We start from the raw sequence: 23,689 nt of genomic DNA on the forward strand, positions 1-23,689 counted from the left end.
AAAAAAAAAAAAAAACTTTCATTTTAAAAACTATCTGTATAAACCTTTTTCCCAAATATTGTGGGTTCTGTGAAATTTTTTAAATCTTGGATTTACCGACTGTCCTTTCACTCATTATGAAGTTTTGTAGAAGGTAAAGAATTTTACAGAGACGCCTGGGTGGCTCAGTAGGTTAAGCAACCGACTCTTGGGTCCAGCTCCAGTGATCATCTCAGGATCATCAGCCCCATGTCAAGCTCCACGTTCAGCACACAGTCTATCTGTCCCTCTCCCTGTTCTTCCTGTGCTCTCTCTCTAAAATAAAATCTTCTTTAAAAAAAGGATCTTAGGGGCACCTGGGTGGCTCAGTGGGTTAAACCTCTGCCTTCAGCTCAGGTCATGATCTCAGGGTCCTGGGATCGAGCCCCGCACCTGGCTCTGTGCTCCTCGGGGAGCCTGCTTCCTCCTCTCTCTCTCTGCCTACCTGCGATCTCTCTCTGTCAAATAAATAAAGAAAATCTTTAAAAAAATAAATAAATAAAATAGCAGTGACAGGCCTAATTCAAGGCTTAACCTGTCCTGCATTCAGCTTTAAAAAAAGGATTTTATTATAAAATGTTATATTTACATAAGTACTGATAAACTCCTTTTATCAAAAGTTCATTTTACTCTCCCACTCTACATTGTGTTATATTACCTTGCTTCTCTGTAACAATGTAGAGTTTTTAAGCCTTTCTGTAACACAACCAGATACTCAACTAAAGTTGAAGTAACAACTGTACAAAGTACAAAACCTGAAGATAATTTAGTTTTGTAATTGGAAATTCAGTAAAATCACAAAACTTTCCTTTCTACAGAGAGCAGAATGGCTATACATAGGAATTAGTCTGGTTTACAGTTTAAATCCTCTCGAAATGAATCATCTAAGATCCCTGTAAGTATAGTAGATAAAATTTAAAACAAAACAAAAAGTTTGTTTTTGAGAAATGTCTCAACTTTTTAAAGATTTATTTATTCAAGAGAGAGGGAGAGCACACAAGTGAGAGTGCAGGAGAGAGAGGCAGAGAGGGAGAGAGAACTTGTAAGCCAACTCCGCACTGAGCAGAGAGTCCAATACATGCTTCATCTCACAACCCTGAGATCGCGACCTGAGTCTAAACCATGAGTTGAGCACAAAACCAACTGCACCACCTAGGCACCCTGAGAAATGTTTCAACTTTCTAAATTTGCTTTTTCTTAAGTCAAATTCATTAAGAAAGTCCTGGAAGTAGTATTTTCTTTTTTTTTTTTTTTTTTTTTTTTAAAGATTTTTTTTATTTATTTGACAGAGAGAAATCACAAGTAGATGGAGAGGCAGGCAGAGAGAGGGAGGGAAGCAGGCTCTCCGCTGAGCAGAGAGCCCGATGCGGGACTCGATCCCAGGACTCTGAGATCATGACCTGAGCCGAAGACAGCGGCTTAACCCACTGAGCCACCCAGGCGCCCTAGAAAAGATTAAATTCTTAAATGTGCACCCACCTCATTAAAAAAAAACTCAAAAAACACAAAACAAAAACTGACAGTACTGAGAAAGACAAATCCACAATTATAGGCAAAGCCTTTATTTAGTATCTCTGTCAAAATAGTTGTAATATTTGCAGAAAATCAAGAAGGATTTAGTAGATTTGACAACACTATCAACCAACTTGATTAGACTGACATTTATAGAAAGAAACCACCCAAAATACGCATTCTTCTCAAGTTCACATGGAATATTTACCAAGATAAATGATATTCCAGGACACAAAACAAATTTCAATCAATTTTTTTAAAAAATCAAATCATACAAAGTATATATCCCCAAATGATCAAATCAGAAATCAGTAACAAAAAAAATCTCTAGAAAGAGTACCAAGTATCTGGGAACTAAATAACACACTTTTAAATAACCCACAGATCAAAAAAAAAAAAAAAAAAAAAGGGAAATTAGAAAGTATTCTGAATTGAATGAAAATGAAAACACAGCATGTTAAGAATTTGTAGTATGCTTTAGTTCTTAATGGGAAATTACAGCATTAAACACCTATATTAAAAAAGAATAATGTCTCTAATCAATGACCTCAGTTAGCTTCCACATTAAAAAAATAAAATCAAGGTGCCTGGGTGGCTCAGTGGGTTAAAGCCTCTGCCTGTGGCTCAGGTCATGATCCCAGAGTCCTGGGATGGAGCCCCACATCGGGCTCTCCACTTCTTGGGGAGCCTGCTTTCTCCTCTCTCTGCCTGCCTCTCTGCCTACTTGTGATCTCTGTCAAATAAATAAATAAAATTTTTAAAAAATAAAATAAAATCGGGGGGCACTTGCATGGCCCAGTAAGTTAAGCATCTGCTTTCAACTCAGGTCATGCAACCTGAGTCCTGCATTGGGTCCCTGCTCAGTGGGGAGCCTGCTTCTCTCCTTCTCCTGCCCACTTGTGTTCTTTTGTTGCTATCTCTGTCTCTCTCCCTCTCTCTCTCAAATTAATAAAAGTTTTTAAAAAAAGGAAAAGAAAATCAGAAGAAATTAAAATAAGCAGAATAAAGGAAATAATAAGACCAAAATAGAAATCAATAATAAAGAAAACAGAAAAACAACACAGAAAATCAAAGTGACGAGAAAAGCAATAAAACCAGACTGATGAGGATGAAATAAAATAAAGAATTACATCAGAAATGAGAGAGGTATTATCACTATACATTCTACAGATTTTTAAAATGGTAACACTAATATTAGAAACAATAAAAAAAGAAACAACTTAATATATTAGCAACGTAGTTGAAATGGACAAATTCCCTGAAAGACACAATCAAAGCTCACTCAAGAAAGAGTTAACTTCAATAGCCTTGTATGCAATAATAAAATTGAAATTGTAATTAAAATCCTTCCCACAAACAAAACCTCAAGCCCAGAGGTCTCTACTGGTAAATTCTATTGAACATTTAAGTTAGAAATAATACTAATTCTATTGAAACTTCCAAAAAACTGAATATGATCTATATCTCAACTCATTCTGTAAAGCCAAAATCAACCTCATATCAAAACCAAAATATTATGAGAAAACTACAAACCATTAACTCTCATAAACTAGGTGCAGAAATCCTAAGTAAAATTTTACCAAATCAAATACAATAACATTATGAAAGGATAATACATCTTGAGCAAGTGGAGTTTGTCCCAAGAATGCTTAACTACTTTAACATTCAACGATCAATGTAATTGACAATATTTTAAGAATTGAAAAAGGAAAATTATAAGTTCAACTCAACACAAAAATGCATTTGACAAAATTCAATATTCATTCCTGATCAAAACTCTCAGAAAGAGGTATCTTTCTATGCTGTTGGTGGGAATGCAAACGGGTACAGCCACTCTGGAAAACAGTTCCTCAAAATGTTAAAAACAGAACTACCCCACAACCCAGCAATTGCACTACTAGGTATTTATTCAAAGGAAACAAAAACAAAGACTCCAAGGGGTCCATGCACCCCAACTTTCATAGCAGCATTATCAACAATAGCCAAATTATGGAAGCCACCCAAGTGTGCATCAACTAATAAATAGATAAAGAAGATGTGGTATGTGTATATATATAATGGGATATTACTGCCATCAGAAAGAATAAAATCTTGCCATGTGCAATGGTGTGGATGGAACTAGGATGTATTATGCTAAGCAAAATAAGCAGTCACACAAAGATAAATACCATACGATTTCACTCATATGTGGAATTAAGAAGACAAAACGAACATATGTAAAGAGCTAAAAAAAAAAAAGAGAGAGAGAAAGGGAGGCAAACCATAAGAGACTTAACGATAAAGAACAAATTAAGGGTTGATGGAGAGAGGTGTATAAGGGATGGGATAACAGGGGATTGGTATTAAGGAAAGTACTTGTTAAAATGAGCACTGGGTGTTATAATGAGCACTGGGTGTTATATGTAAGTGATGAATCACTAAATTCTACTCTTAAAAACAATATTACACCATATGCTAACTAACTAGAATTTAAATAAAAATTTGGGGGGAAAAAACCTCTCAACAAACTAGAATCAAAAAACTTCTTTAGGGCACCTGGCTGTCAGCCGGAAGAGCATCTGACTCTGGATCTCAGGGTTGTTGTGAGTCTGAGCCCCACACTGGATGGTGTAGAGAGTACTAAAATAAAATAAAATAATAAATAAATTCTAAAAAAAGAGAGAACTTCTTCAACCTGATAAAAGGCATCTATGGAAAAATTACAATTAACATTATAATAAAGAAAGACTACATGCTTTCCTCCAAGGATCAAGAACAAGACAGAAATGTCTATTCTTGCCATTTCTATTCAACTTTATACTGGAGGTTCCAGTCAGGGAAATTCAACAAGAAAAAGAAATACAAGGAACCCAGATTGTAAAGCAAAAAGCAAAACAAGTTTCTATTAATAAACAACATGACCATCTGTGTACAAAATTTGAAGGAATCTTCAAAAAAAAAAAAATAGCAGAGTAAGTTTATCAAGGTTGCAGAATACAAAAAAACCCCACCAAAAATCAATTGTATGCAGGGGCAACCTGGGTGGCTCAGTCAGTTAAGCATCTGCCTCCAGCTCAGGTCATGATATCAGAGTCCTGCAATCAAGCCCCACATCAGGCTCCTTGCTCAGTGGGAAGTCTGTTTCTCCATTTCCGTCTGCCTATCCCTGCCCTAGCCCCTACTTGTGCTCATGCTCTCTCTCAAATAAATTAAAAAAAAAAAAAAAAAAAAATTCTATGCATATATTCTAGCACAAAAAAAACTAAAATTTTGAAAGAATTCTATACACAAAACATCAAAAACCATCAAATATGTAGGATTAAATCTGACAGAAGATATGAAAGATCTGTACACTGAGAACTACAAAATATTACTAAGAGAAATTAGAGAGAACACTAAAGAAATGGAAACATATACCTTATTCACTGGCCAGAAGTCTCCATATTAAGATATCAATTCTCCCTCAAATTGATCTATAAATTCAACACAATTCCAATCAAATTCCTAACAAAATTTTGGTAGAACTGCCAAACTGGTTTCAAAATTCATACAGAAACGCAAAGGAACTGGGGCGCCTGGATGGCTCAATTGGTTAAGCATCCACCTTCAGCTCAGGTCATGATCCAGGAGTCCTGGGATTGAGCCCTGTGTTGGGCTCCCTCCCTCTCCTTCTGTTTGTGTTCTTTCTCTTTCAAAATAATTTGGCATTTATTTATATCAAATAAATAAATATTTTTAAAAAACAGAAAAGAAATGCAAAGTAACTAAAAGAGCCAAAAAATTCTAACAAAGATCAAAGAGGACTGACACTACTTGATTTCAAAAAGTTGAAGTAAGTAAAGCAGCATGATAGACTGACTTAAAAGATCAGTGGAAAAAAGTCTAGAAGTAAATTCACATATACAAACATGACTGATTTTTAACACAGGTATGATGGTAAAGTGAAGAAAGAATAGCCTTTCCCATCTATGGGGCTCAAAAAATTGAAAATGATGTGGAACAAAATGAACACGGAGTTATACTACATCATATATAAAAATTTACTCAAAATAGATCATAGATCGAAATGTAACACCTAACATGATCAAGTTTCTAAAATAAATCATAAGAGACAATCTTTGTGAACTTGAGTTAAGCAGTTCCTAACATATACCACCAAAAACATAATCCTACAAGAACAAATTGATAGACAACATTTTAATTAGTAACATCTGTATTCAAAATATTAAGAGAACGAGGGGCACCTGGGTGGCTCAGTGGGTTAAGCCGCTGCCTTCGGCTCAGGTCATGATCTCTCGTCCCGGGATCGAGTCCCGCATCGGGCTCTCTGCTCGGCGGAGAGCCTGCTTCCCTCTCTCTCTCTCTGCCTGCCTCTCTGCCTACTTGTGATCTCTGTCAAATAAATAAATAAAATCTTTAAAAAAAAAAAAATATTAAGAGAACGAGAAGACAAGCCATGAACTTGGAGAAAATATTTGAAAAGCATTTATCTAATAAAGGACTTGCAGCTAGAATATATAAAGAAATCTCAAAATTCAACAATAAGAAAACCAACCCCATTCAAAAACATAAAAGATCTGAATACTTCACAAAAATTCATGGCAAATAAGCACATGAAACAATGTGCAAACAAAAATGTTTGCCTGTGTTAGTGCAAACACTCTTGAAACAAATGGAAAGACTAAGTCTCAACAGATAAAAAGAAGCTATAAAAAAGAAAGCTTATAGGGACGCCTGGGTGGCTCAGTTGGTTGGACGACTGCCTTTGGCTCAGGTCATGATCCCGGAGTCCTGGGATCGAGTCCCGCATCGGGCTCCCAGCTCCATGGGGAGTCTGCTTCTCCCTCTGACCTTCTCCTCACTCATGCTCTCTCTCTCACTATCTCTCTCTCAAATAAATAAATAAAATCTTTAAAAAAAAAAAAAAAGAAAGCTATAAATGGAAATGTTATAATACAATAAGCAAAATAAACATTCATTGAATGGGCTTAAGAGCTGAATGAAGGGGTGCCTGGCTGGCTCAGTCAGAGGAGTATGAAACTCCTGATCTCAAGGTTGTTGAGTTCAAGCCCCATGTTAGTGGTAGAGATTACTTAAAAATAAAATCTTAAAAAAAAAAGGGGGGGGGGGGAGAGAGAGATGGAGATGACAGACCAAAGAATCCTAGAACCTGAAGCTACAAATCATGCAATCTAAACAATAGAGAGAAAAATAAAGGACTACAAAATAATAAACAGAACAATGCCTGGGTGCCTCTGTCAGTTAAGTGTCTGCCTTTGGCTCAGGTCATGATCCCAAGGTTCTGGGATGGAGCCCCACATCAAGCTCCTTGCTCAGTGGGTACTGTGCTTCTCCCTCTACCCCTTCCCCAGCTTGTGTGCCCCATCTCTCAAGTAAATAAATAAAATCTTTTTTAAAAAGTAATAATAATAATAAAAAAGAGTCTCAGAAACCCATGGGACAATATCAGAAACTATAAATTTGTTTCATCTGAGCCCCTAAATAAAAGGAGAAAGGATATGGAGTAGAAAACGTACTTGAAGAAATAATGGCTAAATCTAGCAAAAAGAAATAAATTTAAAGAAATTCATATCCAGACACACCATAATCAAAGTTCTGAAAATCAAAGGTGATGAAAAAAGTCTTAAAAGCAATGAGAGTAAAACAGCATACTACATAAAGAAGAATGATCAAGGGACTTAGAATTTCTTATCAGAAACTATGGATGCCAGAAAGTAGTAGAACAACATTCTTAAAAAGGAAAAATGAAAAGAACTGTCAACTGAGAATTCTATTTCCAACAAAAACATCCCTCAAAAATAATGGTGAAATAAAGACATTCTCAGGGCACCTGGGTGGCTCAGTTGTTAAGCATCTGCCTTCAGCTCAGGTCATGATCCCAGGATCCTGGGATTGAGCCCCACATTTGGCTCCCTGTTCAGCAGGAAGCCTGCTTCTCCCTCTCCCACTCCCCCTGCTTGTGTTCCCTCTCCTGCAGTCTCTGTCAAATAAATAAAATATTTTTTAAAATCAAAATAAAAAAATAAAGACATTCTCAGCTATAGGAAGCTATAACAATTTGTCATCAACAGACTTGCTCTAAAAGAAATGCTAAAGGAAGTTCTTCATGGTTCTTTTTAAGATCAATAAAGAAAATAAACTTCTAACCAAACTGACAGAGAAAAAGAAAAATACTGAAATGAAGGAGGGTAACCATTTCAGACACTAAAACATGAAAAGACTAATACAGGAATATTACAGGGGCGCCTGGGTGGCTCAGTGGGTTAAAGCCTCTGCCTTCGGCTCAGGTCATGATCCCAGGGCCCTGGGATCGAGCCCCACGTCAGGCTCTCTGCTAGGCGGGAGCCTGCTTCGTCCTCTCTGACTGCCTCTCTGTCTACTTGTGATCTCTATCTGTCAAATAAATAAATAAAATCTTAAAAAAAAAAAAAAACAGGAATATTACAAAAACTCCATGCACATAAATTCAACAACTGAGTAACAGATAAAATCTTAAAAGACAAACTACCAAAGTTTACTCAAGAAAAAACAGATGACCTGAATTGTCCCTATATCCAATAAAGAAATTGAATTAATAGTTTAAAACCTCCAACTCTGGGGACGCCTGGGTGGCTCAGTTGGTTAAGCTGCTGCCTTCAGCTCAGGTCATGATCCCAGCGTCCTGGGATCGAGTCCCACATAAGGCTCCTTGCTCCGCAGGGAGCCTGCTTCTCCCTCTGACTCTGCCTTCCACTCTGTCTGCTTGTGCTCGCTCTCGCTCGCTCTCTGACAAATAAATAAATAAAATCTTAAAAAAAAAAAAAAAAAAAAAAAACCTCCAACTCTGTATTTTTGTGCATTTTTAAAAGACTTTTTGTTTTAGCATGTATTCTAAAAAATACCAACACACTGAACTTAAAGCATTTATTAAAAACTAATTTGTAGCCCAGGTTTATGAGCAAGTTCTAGTAACCTTAAAGAAATCTTAAAGACAATTCCTTTAATATATGGACTATGGCAGGACAATGAAAGGTGAATAAATTTCCTATTTGACAGCTTAAACCTGATACTAAAATCTAATGAAGACAGTACAAAAAATTATACAAAACCAATGTCACTAGGAATACAGATACAAAATTCCTCAACAATATATTGAGAAAGCAAATGTAATATTATGTTAACATAATACATCATGACCAAGTAAGATGTACTCCAGATTGCAAAGATGTGCCAAAATTAGAAAATATATTAATTTAACACATATTAACTGGTTAAAGGAGAAAAATATAACATCATCTTGTTAGATCACGAAAAGGCATCTGATTAAATATCCATTCTTAAAAATACTAATATTATATAAGTAATTAAAGAATATTTCTGAAACATAGTAAAGAACAGAAATATGAAACAAAGAGCAAAATATCTGGATAGTTTACAATTAATTTCAAGTCAAAAGAAAGAGGTATTCAATCACTGAAATCAATCAACATTATTCTGGAAGCTACAGTCAATGTAATGAAACAAAAACAAGGTATAAATATTAGAAAAGAAAGGAGAAAATAATCATTATTAGCAGGTATAAGTGCCTACCTAAAAAACTCAAGATAATCAACAGAACTACATTTTAAAAATCTTTAATGGATCAATGGAACAAACAGAAAATCCAAAAACAAACCCATTTATAGAAAATATTTTAGTTTACAGTAAAGATAAAACTTCAAGACTTCAGAGAAATGATTATTGAAAAATATTGATGAAAGCATATAACCACTAAGGCTGTTTAATATAAATGTACCATGGGGTTTTTTAAAGATTTTATTTATTTCAGAGAGAGAGAGTAAAAGAATGCACTTGAGTGGTGGGGAGGGGCAGAGGGAGAAGGAAAAGCAGACTCCCTGATGAGCCAGAAGCCCCACACAGGGCTCGATCCCAGGACCCCAAGATCATGACCTGAGCCAAAGGCAAACGGTTAACAGACTAAGCCAAGCAGATGTCCTAAGTGTACACATAAGTGTAGTAAAACTATAAGAAAAGCATGGAAGGGGCGCCTGGGTGGCTCAGTGGGTTAAAGCCTCTGCCTTCAGCTCAGGTCATGATCTCAGGGTCCTGGGATCGAGCCCCATATCGGGCTCTCTGCTCAGCGGGGAGCCCGCTTCCTCCTCACTCTCTGCCTGCCTCTCTGCCTACTTGTGATCTCTGTCTGTCAAATAAATAAATCTTACAAAAAAAAAAAAAAAAAAGAAAAGCATGGAAAACTAAAACAAATACAGTGGTTACCTCCAGATGGGTGGAAAGGGATGCAACAGGTGAGGACTTAGTATGACCCCTCATACTAAGTGGGTGCCTGGTGCCTGGGTGACTCAGTGGATTGGGCCTCTGCCTTTGGCTCGTGTCATGGTCTCAGGGTCCTGGGATCGAGCCCCATATCGGGCTCTCTGCTCAGCAGGGAGCCTGCTTCCTCCTCTCTCTCTGCCTGCCTCTCTGCCTACCTGTGATCTCTGTTAGGTAAATGAATAAAATCCTTAAAAAAAAAAAAAAAAGAGGACTTCTAAGACAGTAAATACAAGTGTTCAGATTATTTTTTTAAAACTATGATTTACCAGGTTCTTGGGTGGCTCAGACCTTAAGCGTCTACCTTCAGCTCAGGTCATGATCCCAGAATCCTGGGATTGGTCCCTGCATCAGGCTTCCTGCTAAGCAGGAAGCCTGCTTTTCCCTCTTCCACTCACCCTACATGTGTTCCCTCTCTTGCTATCGCTCTCTGTCAAATAAATGTAAAATCTTTAAAATTTAATTTAATTTAATTTTTAAAACTATGATTTACATTTTATGTAAATGTAAAAACCGTATGATTATTTCAATATGTAAAAAAAAGCATTTCACAAAGTACAACATCCATTCATGATAAAAACCCTCAAAAAAGTAAGTCTAGAGGGAACATATCTCAACATAATAAAGGCCTTATATGAAAAACCCAGAGCTAACATCATACTCAATGGGGAAACACTGAGAGCTTCCCCTAAGGTCAGAAACAAAACAAGGATGTCCATTCTTACCACTTTTATTCAACACAGTACTGAAAGTCCTAGCCACAGCAATCAGACATCAAGAAATAAAAGGCATCCAAATCAGTAAGGAAGAAGTAAAATGTTCAGTATTTACAGATGACATTATACTATATATAGAAAACCCTAAAGACTCCACCAAAGACTGATAAATGAATCCAGTAAAATCACAGGATATAAAACTAATGTACAGAAATCTGTTGCATTACTATATACTAGTTACCTTTATACACTATATGCTAATAAATATACTAAAACAAAGCAGCAGAAAATGAAATTAAGAAAACGGTCCCATTCACAATTGCACCAAAAACAATAAAATATGTAGGCATAAACTTAGCCACAGAGTGAAAAACCTGTACTCTGAAAACTATAAAACACTGATGAAAGAAATTAACTAGGACACAAAGAAATGGAAGACATTCTATCTCATAGGTTGGAAAAATAAACATTGTTAAAATGTCCATACTGCCCAAAGCAATCTACACACTTAATGCAATCCCCATCAAAATACCAACAGCATTTTTCACAGAACTAAAACAAACAATCCTAAAATTTGTATATGAATAGCCAAAGCAATATCGAAAAAGAGAAACAAAACTGGAGGTATCACAATTCCAGACTTCAAGTTATACTACATAGCTGTAGTGATCAAAACAGTAGGCCCCTAGCATAAAAACAGACATATAGATCAATGGAACAAAACAGAAAACCCAGAAACAAACCCACAAATACATGATTAACCAATCTTCGACAAAAAAGGGAAGACTACACAGTGGGAAAAAGTCTCTTCAACAAATGGTACTGTGAAAAACTGGTCAGCTACATGCAAAAGAATGAAACTGGACCATATTCTTACACCACAGACAAAAATAAACTTAAAACAGATTAAAGACTTAAACTACGAGACCTGAAACCATAAAAATCCTAGCAGAGAGCACTAAGAGAGCACAGGCACTAATTCTCTAACATTATTATCTAGACTATAGCAAAAGTTTTCTAGATAGGTCTCCCGAGGCAAGAAAAATAAACTATAGGGAGTACTCAGAATAAAAAGCTTCTGCACAGAAGTGCCTGGGTGGCTCAGTTAGGCATCTAACTCTTGGTTTCAGGTCAGGTCCTCATCTCATGGCTCATGGGATCAAGCCCCAGGATAGGCCCCACTCTCAGCGGGAGTCTATTTGGATATTCTCTCCCTCTGTCCCTTCTCCCATTCATAAGCTCACTCTCTCTCTCTCAATAGATCAATAAATCTTTAAAAAAAAAAAAAAGTTTCTGCACAGCAAGGGAAAAAAATCAATCAAACTAAAAGGCAACCTACTGAATGGGAGAAGATATTTGCAAATGATGTATCTGATAAAGGGTTAGGTATCCAAAAATATATAAAGCTGATACAGCTCAATACCCAAACACCAAATCATCCAATTAAAAAATGTGCAGATGACATGAACAGACATTTCTCCAAGAAGACATCCAGAGGGCCAACAAACAAATGACAAGATGCTCAACATCACTTATTATCAGGGAAATACAGAACAGAAACTATAATGATATATATCACTTCACACCTGTCAAAATGGCTAAAATCCAAAGCACAAGAAACAAGTGCTGGCAAGGATGTGGAAAGAAAGCAACCCTCTTGTATTGTTTGTAGGAATACAAACTGGTGCAAATGCTATGGAAAACAGTATGCAGGTTCCTCAAGAAGTTAAAAATAGAACTACCCTTCAATCCAGTAAACATATGCTACTGGGTATTTATCCAAAAAATACAAAAACACTAATTCAAAGGGATATATGCACCTCCGTGTTCACAGCAGCACTATTAACAAGAGCCAAATGATGGAAGCAGCTTGTGTCCATCAACAGATAAATAAAGAACATGTGATACATACACACACATATACACACAATGGAATATTATTCAGCCATAGAAAAGAACAAAATCTTGCCATGTGCAATGACATAGAGCTAAAGAGTATAATGCTAAGTGAAATTGGTCAGTCACACAAAAAGACAAATACCATATGATTTCACTCATATGTGGAATTTAACAGTCAGTTAAGTGTCTGCCTTCAGCTCAGGTCATAATCTCGGAGTCCAGGGATCAAGCACCACATTGCACTCACCTCCTGCTCAGCAGGGAGTCTGCTTCCCCCTCTCAATCTGCACCCTGACCCCCACATATTCACACAATCTTTCTCTCTAATAAATAAATAAAATCTTAAGAAAAAAAAGAAAAACGAATGAATTAAAGATAATTCTGAGCTTTAAAACAAGACAATGAGTAGTTTTACCATCAAATGCATTATAAGATGAAGTAAAAAAATAAGTGAACTTGGAAGAAAAAACAATGACTTAGTTCACTGCTTTCCTGAATGTGATCTACAGACAAGGGGAAATCTCTAATAAAGAAATGGAAAAAGGGAATAAAGGACAGATATTAAGAGCTAAAGCAGCACTGTCCAATAAAGCTTTCCATAATGAGGGAAATGTTCTATTGCTGTGCTGTCTAATACAACAAGCACCAGACTCACATGGCTTTGATCACCTGAAATGTGACAGTCCAACAATGGAACAGATTTATTTAATTTTAATTCAAATTTAAATAGCTACAGATGGCTCACTGCTACCAAACAGAGTATATCTAGACACTTAATAACTTTACATTCACTTTCTTTCACTTTCTAGACACATAAAAATTAACATTTACATTTGACTTACATTATTCTCATAGTTTAAAAATACCACCTTGGGTTAAAATATTACAAAACTGAGGAACTATGATCCACCCTCAGACAAACAGTATTACTTTAAGTAATTCTTAATTCCATTTACAAATCAAAATGAAGCTGAGTAAAAAACTGCATGCTCGGGGCACCTGGGTGGCTCAGTGGGTTCAAGCCTCTGCCTTCAGCTCGGGTCATGATCCCAGGGTCCTGGGATCGAGCCCCGCATCGGGCTCTCTGCTCAGCGGGGAGCCTGCTTCCCTCTCTCTCTCTGCCTGCCTCTCTGCCTGCCTCTCTGCCTACTTGTGATCTCTGTCTGTCAAATGAATAAATAAAATCTTAAAAAAAAAAAATTTTTTTTAATTTAAAAATTAAAAAAAAAAAAAAAAACTTCATGCTCTGGGGCACCTAGGAAGCTCAATCAATTAAGCATCTGCCTTCAGCTCAGGTTGTGATCCCAGAGTCCCGGGATTGAGCCCCACACCAGGCTCCCTGCTCAGTGGGGAGTCTGCCTCTCCCTCTGCCTCTCACCCTGTTCATGTTCTCTCTCACTCTGTCTCTCAAATAAATAAATATTTAAAACAAACAAACAAACAAACAAACAACTGCATGCTCTGGCAAGCTGGCATTAAGGTATAGCTCCAAAACAAACCAGTCATGGAGAAGGCATAGTTTGAGACCTAGAGCTCTACTCTTCAGAATACTGACCTCTCCATCACTATCAGATATCACAATGAATGCATCTTCAAGTCTCCGTTTCCTCTTCAGACTGACAGAACTGGCAGTTTCTACATCTTTCTTCTCCAGGTTCTGTGCTTCAGAGGCTTCTTTAACTTTTTTCTTTCTCCGTGGCATTCTTTTGTCTGAAAACACAGGGTAAGTCATTTACTCAGAGTCTAAGTTTTCCAGATGCTATCTGTAACTTAGTCATTTAACAGGAAAAGGTTTCCATCTAAAAGAAGTAAAATGACTTCTGAACATTTCCACTACTCATTAAAATCACAATTTTTCTATTTAAGAAACTATATCTGGAACTATGTCATCTCTGTAGGGACGTTTCAATAGAAATAATACAACAATTTATCCTAGTTCCTTAAACATTAACTTAGATAACTGGTTGTCTTTTTAAAGATTATTTATTTGAGACAGAAAGCATACACGTGCAATTGTACATGCAAGTGGGGGAAGGAGCAAGTGGAGAGAATCTTCAAGTAAACTCCCCACTGAGCACAGAGCCCAGAGTGGCTCCATCTCATGACCCATCAGAGCATAACCTGAGCTGAAACCAAGAGCCAGACACTCAACTGATGGACCCAGGAGCCCCAGATAACTGGCTCTCTTGATTACATATTATAATTTACATAAAAAAGAATTTTTTCAACAACAATGACTCAACTTGATAAAGAACATCTAAAAATAAAAATAAAACATAGCTAATATCATACTTAAAGTTAAAAGACTGAATGGTTTCTCCTTAAGATAGGAACAAGACAGGATGAACATTATCTTGGAGGTTCTAGGCAGGTCAATTATGCAAAAAGAAAAGACATCCAAATTGGGAAGGAAGAAGTAAACTATCATCATTTGCAGATGACATGATCTTGGGTTTAAAAAACACTAAAAATGGGGGCACCTGGGGGGAAGGGAGAAAAAAAAATGGGGGCACCTGGGTGGCTCAGTGGGTTAAGGCCTCTGCCTTCGGCTCAGGTCATGATCCCAGGATCCTGGGATCGAGCCCCACATCAGGTTCCATGCCTGCTTCTCCCTCTCCCACTCCCCATGCTTGTGTTTCCTCTCTTGATGTCTCTCTCTGTCAAATAAATAAATAAAATCTTTTAATAAATAAATAAATAATAAAATAATAAATAAGTAACACTAAAAATGGGAGTCTCAGTGGCTCAATCGGTTAAGCATCCAACTCTTGATTTCAGCTTGATTTCAGCTGGGGTCATCATCTCAGGGTCCTGGAATCAAGCCCTGCACTGGTCACCACACTCAGCAGGGAGTTAGTTTAGGGATTCTCTCTCTCTCTCCTTCTGCCCCTCCTCCCCCCCGCTGCTGGTGCTCTTTCTTTAAGGGCACCTGGGTGGCTCAGTCAGTTAACCATCTGACACTTGATTTTGGCTTAGGTCATGATCTCAGGGTCATGAGATCAAGCCCCATGTCAGGCTCCTCGCAGAGCGTGAAACCTGATAAAGATTCTCTCCCTCTCTCTCTGCCCGCCCTCCTGCTGACTCATGCACACACTCTCTCCCTCTCAAAAAATAAAATAAAATCTTTAAAAAAATAAGAAAAAATAAAATTCAATTGCTAATAGCATCAAAAATAATAAAATTCTTAGGAATATATTTAATCAAGTAAGTGCAAGACTTGCAAATGAAAACGTAAATATTGGAGGAAGAGTCCAGTTCAAGGTGACACTGGAAGATTCTGAGTTAACCTCCTCCTATGGACACACCACATCTACAAATATACAAGCAACAACTCTAAAATAAACCTAAAACCTGGCAGAGCAACCCATTCACAAATGAGAGGGAAACCACTACTTTAAAGAAAGTAGGTAAGGTTAAGAGACTATCATAAAACCCACCCCAGGCACTACAACCTACAATGGGGAGGTAACTCAACACAGGAGCTTATCCCTGAGGAGAGACAGATTTGAACCCCATATCCGGCACCACAACTTTTAAGACTTACCTGAGAAATAAGCCCCCTAAACTTCTAGCTTTGAAAGCCAACAGAGCTTGCATCCACAACACTCCCAAAACTAAAAGGATTGAAAAGCAATTCTCAAAAAAGCTGACATGCAAATTCATGCACCCCAGAGCTCAGCACAAAGGCAGCCAAGTGAAAAGCACCCAGACTCTCTGTGAAAAAGGCTTCTTTGCTTATCTTAAAGCATCAGCCTGAGAGGCAGGCATCTAATTCAACATACATAGGTGCCTACTTAAGTATTTCAAAGACAGAGGCCAGCAGGAACCATCTTTGCACCTCCCTCTGCCTCACTCAAGCTCACCAGTATCTCCCAGAAAGGAGTTTATACCCTTGTGTGACTGCTTCCCAGGTCGTACTCCCAGATCACCTGCTTCTGGTGGCCACCAGGGCTTATGCTGACAGTCCTACAGGATTTTGTGTTTTTGTTTACTTCAAAAGCTACAGCCTAAGAGTCTAGCTTCCAATCAGCCTTAATCTAGGTGGTAACAAAGTTCCTTCCATTTGGGACACTGACAGTTCTCGGCATACCTTCAAGTGCTGGGAGCCACTAAAAATATAGTAGGGTGCTTGGATAACCACAAAGGTTTGAGAGACAGCTAAATGCCAAGGCAAGGTTAAAAGATAAGGTTCATCTCCCACATAAGACCACTCTTTCAAAACTCAGAGAGTTGCTGGTTTGTTTTTTCCTCAATTATTGTAATTTAAATTCAATTAATTAACATATAATTTATTATTTATACAATTTATTATTTGTTTCAAGGGTATAGATTTATGATTCATCAGTCTTTTTTTTTTTTTAAGATTTTATTTACTTGAGAGAGAGAGAGAAATCACAAGTAGGCAGAGGCAGGCAGAGAGAGAGAGGGGAGGAAGCAGGCTCCCTGCGGAGCAGAGCCGGATGCGGGGCTCGATCCCAGGACCCTGGGATCATGACCTGAGCCGAAGGCAGAGGCTTTAACGCACTGAGCCACCCAGGTGCCCCAATTCATCAGTCTTATATAATACCCAGTGCTCATTATAACACATACCCTCCCCAAGGTCTATCCCCCAGGCCCCCAGCCTTCAACCCCCCTCCCCTCCAGCAATCCTCAGTTTGTTTCCCAAGATTAAGAGTCTCTTATGGTGGGGCGCCTGGGTGGCTCAGTCGTTGAGCGTCTGCCTTTGGCTCAGGTCATGATCCCAGGCTCCTGGGATCGAGCCCCATATAGCAGGCTCCCTGCTCTGTGGGAAGACTGCTTCTCCCTCTCCCACTCCCCCTGCTTGTGTTCCCTCTCTCAATGTCAAGTAAATAAATAAATCTTTAAAAAAAAAAAAAAAAAGAGTCTCTTACGCTTTGTGTCCCTCTCTGATTTCATCTTATTTCATTTTTCCCTCTCATTCCCTATGATCCTCTGCCTTGTTTCTTAAATTCTACATATCAGTGAGATCATAAGATAATTCTTTCTCTGACTGACCTATTTCATTTAGCATAATACCCTCTTGTTCCATTCACACCACTGCAAATCCCAAGATTGCTTTTTTTTTTTTATGGCTCCAAGAGTTGCTGTCTTATCTAATGCACAGAACCAATATGGAGAGTAAAGAAAATGAAAAAAAAAGAGGAATAAGTTCCAAATAAAAAGAATTAGATAAAAGTTCAGAAAAACACCTTAACAAAAGAGAGATAAGTGATTTACCAAACAAAGGAGTTCAAAATAATGGTCATACATCCAAATGGCCAACAGACACATGAAAAAGTGCTCAACATCACTCGGCACCAGAGAAATACAAATCAAAACCACAATGAGATACCACCTCACACCAGTCAGAATGGCTAAAACTATCAAGTCAGGAAACGACAGATGTTGGTGAGGATGCTCAAAGGGGAACCCTCCTACCCTGCTGGTTGGAATACAAGCTGGTATGGCCACTCTGGAAAACAGTATGAAGGTTCCTCAAAAAAGCTGAAAACAGAGCTATACTATGACCCAGCAATTGCACTACTGGGTATTTACCCCGAAAATACAAATGTAGTGATCTGAAAGGGCACCTGCATGCCAATGTTTATATCAGCACTGTCCACAATAGCCAAACTATGGAAAGAGCCCAGATATCTATCAATAGATGAATGGATAAAGAAGAAGTGGTATATGGGATATTACACAGCCATTGAAATAAAAAGAAATTTTGCTATTTGCAACAACATGGATGGAATTAGAGAGTATTATACTAAGTGAAATAAGACAATCAGAGAAAGACAAATATTATATGATCTCACTTATACGTGGAATTTGAGAAACAAGGTAGAGGATCAGGGGAAGAGGGATGAGGGAACCAGAGAACTGGGTGATGGACATTTGGGAGGGTATGTGCTATGGTGAGAACTGTGTATTATGTAAGACTGATGAATCACAGACCTCCCCTGTTAAAATAAATAATCTTTTTTTTTTAATGATGTAGGGAGAATAAAAATGTAGAGCTTTAGAATAAGTTCAAACTTAAGTTCTCTAGCAACTTAAAATAGACTGCTGTACGTTTTTTTAGGTCAGCCTCAGGACAATCACAAAACAAAAACCTGTAGTAGATACATAAAAGATAAAGGAATCTAAATATACCATAAGAAAAAATCATCAAATCACAAAGAGAGTAAGAAAAGAAGGAACAGAGGAATTACAAAGCAGCCAGAAAACAACTAACACAAAGCCACACACATACAAAAGGCAGTAAGTACACAGCTACCAATAAATACTTTAAATGTAAACAGGCTAAATTCTCTAATTAAAAGATTCAAGAGTGGCTGAATGCATTAAAAAACATAAAAACACATCAAACATCTTAAACCTAACACTCCCCAGCTGTTCTTACCTGCTTTACACAGTAAATCTAATAAAATTAAGGCCTAAATTTCTGACTGAAATTACAATATTCTAGAAAAAGAAAAATGTGAAGTCAATTCATTACAAACATATAAAGCCTATTTTTATGGTTATATCTCCATTGTTCATCATAATATCATCTAACACAGAAGTAGATACTTATTTTTCTATTTCAAAATTGTTATTGTTCTTCACTTACCCATTTATTTCTTCTCTCCTCCTAAATGAAAATTAGGATCATTTACAAAGACTGCAACTTTATTTTTTCTTAAAGATTTATTTACTTGAGGGGCACCTGGGTGGCTCAGTTAGTTAAGCATCTGCCTTTACCTTAGGTCATGAACCCAGGATCCTAGGATCAACCCCACATCTGGCACTCTGCTCAACAAGGAGTCTACTTCTCCCTCTGCCTCTCCCCCTACTTGTGCTCTCTCTTTCTCTGTCAAATAAATACATAAAATCTTTTTTTTTAAGTTTATGGTGCATATTTATTCACACTATGTATATTTTTATGGCATTCATACACATTTTTTGTGGTTTTAAAAAGACCTTAGGAAGGTCTTTTTCCTCCATTTCTATATAGGTTTTTTTTTTAATTAATAAAATCTTTAAAAAAACTGATTTATTTGAGAAAGAGACACAGAGAGAGAGAGAGAGAGAGAGCACACAAGCCTCGTGCTTGTGCAAGCAAGGAGAGAGACAGAGGGAAAGAGAATCTCAAGCAGACTCCCGACTGAGCACAGAGCCTGACTTGCGGTCTAATCCCACATGCCCTAAATTATGACCTGAGCTGAAATCAAGAGTCGGTCACTTAACCAACTATACCAACCAGGCACCCCTTATAACTTTACATGACATTGTGTTGTACAAAGGCAATACAAATGAAATCTAATGAAAAGACTGATTTTTGACTGCCTAAATTAATTGGCTATTTAAATAAAATAACACATTAAACAGCTAAGAAAGAATGGAAGGCAAAAAGATGTTAAGACTATTTTCATGATAGTTTATCCAATTCCATTGCTGTGAAGAAGATACCTGTAATTATGTAACACAAACAATATATGCCATAGTGGTCCACAAAAAGAAGGGGCCTGGCTCAGCTAGGTTGGGTAAGTTGGGAAAGGCCTTGCTGGAGGTGGACTTTGAGCAGGACCCTGAAGAACTGTACTGGGTTTTTATGATGGTTACAATCTTATTTCCTTAGGAAAGTGTAAAGTTACAGAGACAGAAACTGTTTCTTATTCATACCTGAATCCCAGCATTTAGCTCGGAGCTTAGCTTTTAATAAATGTTACTGAATAAATGATATAATACTTTAATAACCAAATGAGTATATGAATAAACAAACTGGATCTGGAAAGGCACAGAAGATGGGAAAAAGACAAATACAGTGTGCCTGTTATTCAGGAATCTGAAATATATTCAGATAGAAGTTAAATGTCCCTGTCAAAATTAAAAAGAAGTAGAGATACAAAGAGGCTTAGGTGCAACTCTAGTGGAGTGGTAAGGTTATAATTAACCTCTCAGAGTCTCTTAAATTTCTCATCTCAAAGGATTCTGTATTTTTCATTTGGAAAAAATTTCTAATATAAATTACTGAAGAAGCTTTTTTTAATCGAGGTGTCAAAATATTTTCTGAACCCAGTAAAAAAATAACAAAGTGAGGGACACCTGGGTGGCTCAGTCAGTTAAGCATCTGCCTTTGGCTCTGGTCATGATCCCAGGGTTCTGGGGCTCAGTCCAACACAGGGCTCCCTGCTCAGCCAACACAGAGCTCCCTATTCAGCCAGGAGTCTGCTTGTCCCTTTCCCTTTGCCCCTCCCCACCCCAGCTTGTATTCTCTTTCTCTCTCTCGCTCTCGCTCTCAAATAAATAAAATCTAAAACTAAAAAAAAAAAGCAACAAAATGAAAGCTGAATTCATCATTTTCAAGATTAAAATTATAAATACAAACCATTTTTATTGTCATCTGTGATAATAAATGCTTGATAATACCAGAGCTCTATAGCTCTAATCAAGAAAAATCTACTATAACTGCATAACTCTAAAATTCTAAGTCTATCCCTTTTAATCCTATTTCAAACACATATGCTCCTTCTGCTGCTCTTACCATGTACCCATCTTTCTCATTTCCAATTCTTCTTTACTACATGTGAGGAGTTACTGATTCTCCAGCATTAGCAGTATATATAGTTGAGGATGACTTAATCTCATGAATCCAAGGTGATTAAATTTCCAAAGAAAACAAACTGGCATTGGATTTTGCAATGATTTCTTGGGTATGACACTAAAACAACAGGCAACAACAAAAATAAATAACTGACTATGACAAAATTTTAAAATCTTATGCATGAAAGGACACTAACAATAAAGTGAAAAAGCAACCCACAAAATTGGGAAAAAATTTGCAAACTGTTTATCTGGTAAAGGGTTAATATCAAGACTATAAAGAACTCCTGCAACTCAATAACAAAAAACAACCCAATTTAAAAATGGGCAAAGGATTTGAATAGACATTTCGCCAAAGAATGTATTCAAATGATCAATAAGCACATGAAAAGATGCTTTATCACTACTCACTAGGGAACTGCAAATCAAAAACACAAAATACCACCTCTCACTCCTTCAGATGGCTACTGTCCAGAAAACAGAAAATAGCAAGTGTTGGAGAGGATGCAGAGAAACTAGAACCCTTGAACACTGCTAGGAGGAATGGGAAATAGTGCAGCTGTTAATGGGAATCAGTATGGCAATTCCTCAAAATATTAAAAATATAATTTTCATAGATCCGGAAATTCCCCTTCCAATTATATACACAAAAGAAGTGAAAGCAGTGATTCAAACATATCCGTACACCCACATTCACAGCAGCATTATTCACAATAGCAAGGAATAGAAACAACTCAATGTCCACTGACAGACACAAAATAGGATATATACATACAGCAGATACTATTCAGCCTCAAAAAAAGAAGGCAACTCTGACATATGCTTCAACATGAACAAACTTAGGGGCACCTGGGTGGCTCAGTAGGTTAAGCATCTGTCTACAGTTCAGATCATGATCCCAGGGTCCTGAGATCAAGCCCCACTCTCCCTCTGCCTGCCACTCCCCCTGCTTGTGCAGACACACTCTGTCAAATAATAAAATCTTTTTAGAAAATGGGTAAGCTTTGAAGACATTAAGTTAAGTCAGAAACAAATGGACAAATACTGTACAATTACACTTACATGAGATACCTAAAGTAGTCAGATTCACAGAACAGAAAGCAGAATGGTAGTTGCCATAGGTTGGGAGAAAGGAAGGATGTATAGTTACTGTTTAATGGGTAGAGTTTCAGTTTAGGAAGATGAAAAAAGTTCTGGAAAAGGATAGTGCTGATGGCTGAATGACAATGTGAATGTACTTAATATCAACAAACTGTACACTTAAAATGGTAAGTTTTGAGTATATTTGGTAAAATTTTACATATTTGGTAAATTATGTATATTTTGCTACAATTCAAAAAAAGAAAACAGCAAAGGCATATGCAGTTGAACTTGAACGACATGGGTTTGAACTGTGCAGGTCTGCTCATATGTGGGTTTTCTTACAGTACAGTACCATAAATGTATTTTTTTTAAGATTTATTTATTTATTTATTTGACAGAGATAGATCACAAGTAGACAGAGAGGCAGGCAGAGAGAGAGGAAGAGAAGCAGGCTCCCCGCCAAGCAGAGAGCCCGATGTGGGACTCGATCCCAGGACCCTGAGATCATGACCCGAGCCGAAGGCAGCGGCTTAACCCACTGAGCCACCCAGGCGCCCCCATAAATGTATTTTTTTAAGATTTGAGAGAGCGTGTGTGCACAAGTGGGGAGGGGGAGACAAGCAGACTCCCCACTAAGCTCAAACCCAGGACCCCAAGATCATAACCTGAGCCAAAATCAAGAGTAGGATGCTTAACTGACTGAGCCATCCAGGCATCCAATAAACATATTTTATGTTATTTTCTTAATGCATTTTTTTATTGCCAACTTATCTTATTGTGGGAATATAGCATATAATACATATAACATACAAAATATGTTTTAATTGGCTGTTTATGTTATCAGTAAGTCTTCCAGTCAACAGCAGGCTGTTAGTAGTTAAGTTTTTGAGGAGTCAAGATGTGCACCAATAAGTGAAAAATAAAGGAAAAAATAGTAAATAATAGCATGACACCTTTTGTGCAGAAGATTTAAAAAAATCACCATCAATAAATTTTTCTCAGGCCAACAAAACCAGAAATTAATCAATTTACAACCTTCAGGGGCGTCTGGGTGGCTCAGTGGGTTAAGCCTCTGCCTTCGGCTCATAATGATCCCAGGGTCCTGGGATCGAGCCCCGCATCAGGCTCTCTGCTCAGCAGGGACCCTGCTTCCCCCTCTCGCTCTGCCTGCTTCTCTGCCTACTTGTGATCTCTGCCTGCCTCTCTGCCTACTTGTGATCTGTCAAATAAATAAATAAAATCTTAAAAAAAAAAATTACAACCTTCAGTTCTCATCTCTAATTCAAAAATGATTTTTAGGAAAAACTTTTTGTTAACTAAAAAACACTTAGAAGTCTTTTGTAGGTTGTTCATTCAAATAACTTAAATAATTTTTCTAAGTATCACCTACTTTAAAATGTAGAAAAGTAGGGTTTAAAATAAGGAAACCAATTATCAGTCAGAATTGTACTCAACACTAGAAAAAGAAATCGCAATTTTGGGCGCCTGGGTGGCTCAGTGGGTTAAGCCGCTGCCTTCGGCTCGGGTCATGATCTCGGGGTCCTGGGATCGAGTCCCGCATC

General features: G+C 37.5%; 1 protein-coding gene across 3 annotated transcripts in view; it reads right to left on the minus strand.

Moving 5' to 3' along the window:
• Nucleotides 1-23,689, minus strand: part of UIMC1 (ubiquitin interaction motif containing 1) — a 171,885-nt gene that overhangs the window by 107,261 nt on the left and 40,935 nt on the right. For all 3 annotated transcript variants that reach the window (XM_059417437.1, XM_059417439.1, XM_059417438.1), the window contains one exon: nt 14,011-14,165. In XM_059417437.1, coding sequence (XP_059273420.1) covers nt 14,011-14,165 — 155 coding nt within the window. The remainder of the gene's footprint in view (nt 1-14,010; nt 14,166-23,689) is intronic.

The sequence above is a fragment of the Mustela nigripes genome, chromosome 12, assembly GCF_022355385.1.
Source record: "Mustela nigripes isolate SB6536 chromosome 12, MUSNIG.SB6536, whole genome shotgun sequence".
Taxonomy (NCBI): Eukaryota; Metazoa; Chordata; class Mammalia; order Carnivora; family Mustelidae; genus Mustela; species Mustela nigripes.